Consider the following 7,290-nt stretch of genomic DNA (forward strand, 5'->3'; position numbering starts at 1 on the left):
TAGATTACATAACCGCCCGTCCAACGAGACATGTGTGCATATATGATGTATTTGCACAGATTTAGACATGCCCCGCCGCCGAAAAGGAAAGCCACCCAACTGAGGCGACTGCCACTGTTGCTGTTGTTGTTGTCAATTGGCGGGCCTCCTCCATATAATTTGCTTTCGTTTTTATTGAATCTCGCCGGGGCCCCAAACAAAATCGGTGCGCCATGGCGACAAGTCCCACTTCCATACCCATGCCCATACCCATACCCAGTCCTCATCTCATAATGAATTTGACTGGCTGCCAACTAACACTCACTAACCCAATTGACTAAGTAACTAAGCGACCAGACGAGACGATTGGAGCCGACGGGATCCGAGTGCTCAGGCGATATATATATGTATGTATATAGCGGAAATAAGGTGCTAATGTTGAGGGCCTGGTGGAAAACATTTCGCAAATTTCGAAATCAGTTCAAAATCGCAGCTCGCTGGCAGCGCTCGTCGCGAATCGAGAGACCAGTCCGCAAAATGTTTCGCAAATGCCTCGCCAGCCTGGCTCTGGCCCCAGTGGCCAGTCCCATTCCGCTGCCCAGGATCACCCCGATCGCGAGCCAGCTCGTCCAGCGTCGCGCGTTCCACCAGGTTCCTCGCGAGAGTAGGCCACCCAAAATTCTCATCACAGGTCAGTCGCCGCGCCACGTGGATCTGCTAAATTTAACCGCGTCCAAGGCCGATCGCAACAGATTTATCATTTTAGCATATAGTGGACACGTTTAACTAAAAGACATACACGTTTTTGAATATTTTTTGACATTTTTTCGAAGTTTTACATTCGTTGTGAACTTATTAGTATCTGTGTTTTATAGTTATCAGTGATAGTGTCAGCAAATATAACAACAAGCATATACTATAATATTTAAATTATGATACATTTTTATTTAGTTTAAAAAGCAAATCATCGAATTATTTAACAACTCAAGTTTTGCGAGGCAATAGCTACATTAAAAAATCTACATTAAACAATCTATTCTGTATAACTAGGATTGAGAACCTAGTTTGCTAGTTCAAAATAACTGAACAAATGCTTATTTTGTGATTTTAGCTCCAAATATTATATCTATTATCCCTATATCTGTAAATGGAGAAACTATATATTTTATTTTAATGCGTTTAAATACGTTTTATTTAACAAAATGCAGGCCCGTGAAGTTTGAAGCCTGAAAGAATGCTACAATATGTATTGTAGATTCACTTTCAATAAAATCTTGATTTCTTTCAGGTGGCTTGGGCCAGTTGGGCATCGAATGCGCCAAACTTCTGCGGACGCAGTATGGCAGCCACAACGTGATCCTCTCGGACATTATAAAGCCCAGTCAGTCGGTACTGGAGAATGGTCCCTACATTTTTGCCGACATCCTGGACTTCAAGGGTCTCCAGAAGATCGTGGTCGACCATCGCATCGACTGGCTGATTCACTTTTCGGCGCTGCTCAGTGCGGTGGGAGAGCAAAATGTTCCACTGGCTGTGAGGTAGGATATCTTAGTTATCTCTAGTCACAATCGTTATAAGCAAGCCATATCCTACATCCCTTACCAAGTAACTATTGCATAATGCCCCTTAATACCATTTTATTAGTAAGTAATATGAATCCCCCATCGCAGGGTCAACATCGAGGGTGTCCACAACGTCATCGAGCTGGCGAAACAGTATAAGCTCCGCATCTTCGTACCAAGCACAATCGGAGCCTTCGGCCCCGACAGTCCGCGCAATCCCACGCCGAATGTTACGGTAGGTCCACCGCTTCCGAAGCCAGATGTTTGTTCGATACTATGCACCCATTTCCGCAGATCCAACGGCCGCGCACCATTTACGGCGTTTCCAAGGTGCACGCCGAGCTGATTGGCGAATACTACTACCACAAGTTTGGACTGGACTTCAGATGCCTGCGCTTCCCCGGAGTGATTTCCAGTGATCCGCCGGGCGGCGGCACCACAGGTATTTAAGCACCGATCATTTCTGTGGAGACTCAAGCACATCAATCTGCGTGGAAATATCTGCGAGATACTTTTCCCGCTGAATCCATGTTGTCGAGCGCACTTCAAGCTTTATTTAATCCAATTTCGTATCATAAATGCTCCAATTGAAGATAGTTTATGATAATCAAAGAGCATGACAATGGCCATAATTCGTACAAAATGACACTCGTTTTGATGGGGAGTCGCAAACCTGGTGACCCATATTAACTGCTCTTTGATTGAACTGATTAACTTAAAGATTGTCTAAGTCAAAGCTTTCACTCATGATTGCAATCATAATGCTTATTACTCTTAAGGGAAAGCTAATTTGTTTTAATGCCATTGCATTCTTATGAAATCACGTATACGCACCGTGAATCGAATCATTTCTGCAGCATGAAACTCATTTCTAAAGTACCTAAAACAAGTCGTGCTTTAACATTTAACATTTATGATTTAACTCATTTGTTTCACCTTTCAGATTACGCTGTGGCCGTGTTCCATGAAGCACTGCGCAATGGAAAGTACACCTGCTACCTGCGTCCTGACACAAGACTGCCCATGATGTACATTGAAGATTGTTTGCGGTGAGTAATTAGTGCATTTTAATAAATAATTTCCTTGTTACTAATGATCTATCTAACTAGGGCGCTCCTGGAGTTCATGCGTGCTCCCAACGAGCAGCTGAAGCGCCGCGTCTACAACGTGACCGCCATGTCCTTCACTCCCGAGGAGCTGTTCGCCCAGCTGGGCAGGCACGTGCCCAATCTGCACGTGACCTACAAGCCGGATAGCCGCCAGTTGATCGCGGACGCCTGGCCGCAGGTATTCGATGACTCCGATGCGCGGCGCGACTGGCACTGGCAGCACAAGTACGACCTGGTCAACCTGGTGGACTTCATGATCAAGGACGTGCAGGATAACTACATCAATGTGCAGCCGGAGCAGCAGACTCTGCAGATCTAAAACGTGGATCGAGCAACCGCATCTAGTATTGCTAAGTAATGAAATCCAAACGCATTTAACACTGCATTTATCTAGTGAATAGCAACACAAACCACTGTAGCATTTTACCTTTTAAAATACAGTAAGGCATTTATTGGAAAGGATAACTATTGGTTCATTTCATCTTGAAGAATTGTGATCTTAAAGTTCTTTGCCATATGGAAATACTTTCGCTTTTGTTGTGAGTTTCGCACGTTAGCTTATGGTTTATTTGAACTCAAATACTATTGGTAAGCACCTTTAGTTTGCGACATGCGACAGCTTATATTACAACTTAGGCTAGGATGTACAATTCTCGCTCGGAGTCACTTTATCATATATCAGACTCCTCTAGCTCCGATCCGCCGAGCCCACGAAAGTGGTGCAGACTGCCGCCGTGTGTGGCTATATACAAGTCCGCTTCGGCTTCGCTGCCTATGGACTTTAATTTGATTTTCCCAATAGAATTATTTGATTTTCTTGACTTTTGCTGCGGTGCCGGCACTCGTTGCTCTGCGGATTCTGTAAACGAGCAGATTGGAGATTTGTCTATCAATTTGGGTCGCTAACTTGGCCTTTCGCGTTTGCTGTTTGGATCTTCCACAAAGTGCTCTTTAAAAGTTGGCTGACTTCATTAACTTAAACTTCGAATAAAATAAAAAAAAAATGTATATAAAAAAACGTTTAAGTATAACAAAATTTATATATCGGTGGTAGCTGTTAAGTTTATTGCAAATATATGTGAGTGTAAAAATTGATAAAAACTAAAATAAAAGCACTCACCGCGGTCTTAAGGTACTAAGTCATCAATATGCCTAAAGCATATGTTAATTACGATTTGAACTTAAGGTATAAGTAAAAGTATACCTTAGAAATAAATTTATGACTATGGTTGCAGATCAGCCAACTTCACATATTAATTACACTTTGTGAAGGCTCCCAGCAATCGCTCTAGGCTGATTGAACATTTCACTTAACATATATTGCTTGTGTAGTTTGTGATTGCAATGTTTCGCAGGTCTTACTATTACTTATTGAAATTAGTTAAGTATTTCAATTCTTTACGTAGTTAAGTACAGTTTGTAGGCGCTGTAAATGTTCGACTTAGCTGTTGATTTGTACAATGGTTCGTGAGTTTAACAATTTATACAGAATACTTATTGGCTGAGTCGTTTGCTGATTGTGTTTTTTTTTTACAAATTTGAATTTTTGGTATATGGTAGGTATGTGCATTGCGGATATTTTCAATTCAATTGCTCGTTTGCGTTAATTTGTTTTCTGAGTAATATGCGATACATTTTTCGATGCATGGTCGGCTGTTTAGCAAATAAAGAGAGACGCGTCGCTCGGTGAACTGTTGCATGTGTTTCTTGTGCGCTTTTCTCAGCTACAGTACATGTTTTGGGCTATATATGTACATTTTGAGTTTTGTGTGAACGAGGGCGCCTAAATCATGTGCGACATCATGCAACGACTCACATCACGGTTAGCGCGATGCAAATGACCTTGATAATGCTGATGAATGCGCTGATAATGTTGTGGCTGCTGTGGATGTGGCTGTTGCTCTTGATGCTGCTGCTGCGCTGGAAAACTCGTCTCCGATTCCATCATCATCATGCCGCCGGTGGCCTGCATCTCGTAATCCATCAAAGAGGCCTGCGTTCCAATTATTTGTGTGGCAGGCAACGAAAAGAAATCTGCAAGGCAATAAACTGATTAGTAAGTTACATGAATTCAAAATATATAGGATAATATTACTTGGTAAACATAGCGTAACAGAAAAACGCATTGTTTCAACCAGTTTTTGTATCTACAAACTAAACTCTATACCCCGATTTTTCTCAGTGCAACGGCAATGCAACGCAACACGTTGACACTATCGATGCTTGGCCCAATTACCGATCGTTTATTTATAACCAATTCGGAGCAGAGCGAGTGTGTTGTCATTTCTTATCTTCGAGTTAGTTTCTTTTTTTTTGCTTTTTGTTTGTGCTGATACCTTATCAACGCAATCGGAAACTATAAGTTAACGAAGGCATAACTGAGTGCACAGATTAACAACAACTAATTAAGAGTAGTCATAGTTGCAAAAATATATATGCATATTTATTCCAATAGAAAATATTTAAAATTGTATTTCTATTATTTTGTACCCTCTTTTATCAATATAAATAAAGACCAAAAAGTTGATATATATTCAAGTAAAGCGTTTACAAAGCTAAATGACATGTTCGTATATATCATTAAAATCACATAAAAACATTTTAAAAGCGTCTATACCCTCAGAAAGAGTATAGATTATTGATTCACTCCCGCAGATATACACATTTCTTTTACCGGCTGTATATATTTACGCCCACGCTGCCTTACCCCTTTGTTTTCTTCTATTGTTGGAACACTTTTGCGAATGCAGATTGATTAAACTGGCGGTGTAAGAAGAATCGTAACACTCTGTTGACCCAGTGTACCCAGTCATCTCCGCAGCCCCTCCAGTTAATCCCCCACTACTTGTGTGTTTTGTTTAGTCGGCCAAACACAACGATATACATATATAATGACTGAGTCAAGCCGGTTTTTCTTTGCTAAATTTAAGCGGCTGTCAAGTGCTTATCGTTTCGAGTCCGGTACCTTCTGTATGCCATGGATAGGCCGGAACCCACTGAATAAGTGAAAAGTGATAACACAGGTCACTGGGAGAGCCAATGGGAGAAGAAATGGGGCCGCAAGGTCAGAGATAATTGTGTAAATTTACAAGTTTTACGACACTTTCACGCAATACCAATTAAATGCGCGGGCATAAGAGCCAAGGTCGAGAGATTATAAACGAAATTACGGCTTAAGTCATCTGGTGTGTTCCGGTTTTTAAATTCACACCAACAAAAATGGCTTCAATAAACATTTAAAATTAAATTAATAGCATATTTGCTTTAAGTATAATTTTAATTTTATTGCAAGTGTTAAATTGAAGTTCAAAATGTTTTGAAACACTAAGAAAATGCCACCATTACTTAAAAAGCATTGAGTATAATATTAAAATATATTTCTGAGTGTTTTCTGGAACAGCTCACCAATGAGCTCATAATAAATATTTAAAAGCCGCTCGACAACAAATTTAATTATTCTGAATTTTAGATTTCATGTGCAATTGCTAAGTAAGCTGATTATAAAACTGCCCTAAACAATTTAATAATTATGAATAACTAATTCTAGCTTGCATTTTGGAGCAGCGATACTCACCATTGCAGTACTGGGCGGCCAAGTCAGACTCGTCGTAGCGACATCTCTTGGTGTACACCGGTTGGTCCGTGTCCAAATCCCCGACAGGATTGTGACCGGGATTCAGACGTTTCTTGCAGCGCAGGACTTCCGGGGGCAGGACGACCGGCATCGGTTGTGCCGCCAGGTGATTGCCATCGCTGTTGTTGTTGTTGTTGGCGTCGGTCATGAAAGTGACGGCGCGTGGATTGAACGGATCCATCGAAGGACGCAGCGCTCCGGTTTCGAAAGTGGCGGCCGCCGACGACGACGGATCACCATGTGCCCAGCACTCGAAGTTCGTCAAAACCATCGCGCGCCAGCTGCAGTGGAATTTCCCCAAAAAAACCCAAAAAGCGAGTACAGTAAACTCGGAATAAACGCGCGTCTGCGTCCGTACTGTACTGTACGAAATCGTGCGGCGAACTGCAGGCGCGTATTTTTCCCCTAATTGTAATCGTATTTGTATGCAATATGGATTTTGCTGGCTCTGTCGGCTTAATAAGCGCCGAAAATACGCAGCAGTTGCTAAAATGGCTGAAATAATTCAATTAACACACGCAAGCGGGGAGCGCGAGCAATCGAAAATGCGACTGTAAATGCGGTGACGGCAACTGTTAAAAATAAACCAATAAGCAAGTTTTACATTTTGCCGCGTGCGCCTTTCGATTCACGATTGCTCTTTTGTTTTCCTTTCGCTCCAGTGTGACCACACTGCTGGTGTCGCAATATGGCGTGCGGCCCTGGAGAAAAATACCGAAGAAGAAGCGAAAACACAACTGTGGTCGCAACATTAGTGCATTCTTATAAAGAACTTGTATATAAATATCTTAGATATTGAATATAATTTCTTTTTAATTGCAGACCATGGAAACTTATAATAAATATATATATATATATATATATATATATATATATATATATATAATTATCGATAATAGCGAAACAATAGAGTACAGTATGTTACTTGAACACATATGGCACTTTATTTTTTATAATTAAAGAAATTACTTCAATATTTGTCCTTTAATATGATTCGATTTTAATT

General features: G+C 41.1%; 2 protein-coding genes and 2 long non-coding RNA genes across 4 annotated transcripts; 3 read left to right on the forward strand and 1 right to left on the reverse strand.

Annotated features, from left to right (window-relative positions):
• The first annotated feature begins 451 nt into the window (after positions 1-451).
• LOC6738868 (L-threonine 3-dehydrogenase, mitochondrial) lies at positions 452-3,115 on the forward strand. Its single transcript, XM_002085627.3, has 6 exons — positions 452-670; positions 1,268-1,517; positions 1,650-1,776; positions 1,836-1,983; positions 2,485-2,590; positions 2,651-3,115. The coding sequence occupies exons 1-6, from the start codon at positions 517-519 to the stop codon at positions 2,967-2,969; spliced, it is 1,104 nt and encodes a 367-aa protein (XP_002085663.1). The 5' UTR covers positions 452-516; the 3' UTR covers positions 2,970-3,115.
• Positions 3,116-3,182: 67 nt separating this feature from the next.
• On the reverse strand, positions 3,183-6,977 carry LOC6738869. The gene is made up of 3 exons (XM_039293488.2): positions 6,225-6,977; positions 4,493-4,684; positions 3,183-3,509 (listed from the first exon to the last, which is right to left on the reverse strand). Exons 1-3 carry the CDS (start codon positions 6,553-6,555, stop codon positions 3,322-3,324), a joined length of 711 nt encoding a protein of 236 aa, XP_039149422.1. The 5' UTR covers positions 6,556-6,977; the 3' UTR covers positions 3,183-3,321.
• LOC120284763 lies at positions 4,579-5,088 on the forward strand. Its single transcript, XR_005543992.1, has 2 exons — positions 4,579-4,706; positions 4,833-5,088. It is a non-coding gene; the product is annotated as an uncharacterized LOC120284763 (long non-coding RNA).
• Positions 5,287-6,578, forward strand: LOC120284762. Its single transcript, XR_005543991.2, has 2 exons — positions 5,287-6,139; positions 6,198-6,578. It is a non-coding gene; the product is annotated as an uncharacterized LOC120284762 (long non-coding RNA).
• Positions 6,978-7,290: the final 313 nt, after the last annotated feature.

The sequence above is a fragment of the Drosophila simulans genome, chromosome 3L (genome assembly GCF_016746395.2).
Source record: "Drosophila simulans strain w501 chromosome 3L, Prin_Dsim_3.1, whole genome shotgun sequence".
NCBI lineage: Eukaryota > Metazoa > Arthropoda > Insecta > Diptera > Drosophilidae > Drosophila > Drosophila simulans.

Coding starts and splice junctions, on each gene's coding strand:
- LOC6738868 (XM_002085627.3), top strand. CDS start 517: ATGTTTCGCAAATGCCTCGCCAGCCTGGCTCTGGCCCCAGTGGCCAGT. Junction 671..1,267: donor ACCCAAAATTCTCATCACAG/GTCAGTCGCCGC, acceptor GATTTCTTTCAG/GTGGCTTGGGCCAGTTGGGC. Junction 1,984..2,484: donor GCCGGGCGGCGGCACCACAG/GTATTTAAGCAC, acceptor TTCACCTTTCAG/ATTACGCTGTGGCCGTGTTC.
- LOC6738869 (XM_039293488.2), bottom strand. CDS start 6,555: ATGGTTTTGACGAACTTCGAGTGCTGGGCACATGGTGATCCGTCGTCG. Junction 4,685..6,224: donor GGCCGCCCAGTACTGCAATG/GTGAGTATCGCT, acceptor ATTGCCTTGCAG/ATTTCTTTTCGTTGCCTGCC. Junction 3,510..4,492: donor CATTCATCAGCATTATCAAG/GTCATTTGCATC, acceptor GCTCGTTTACAG/AATCCGCAGAGCAACGAGTG.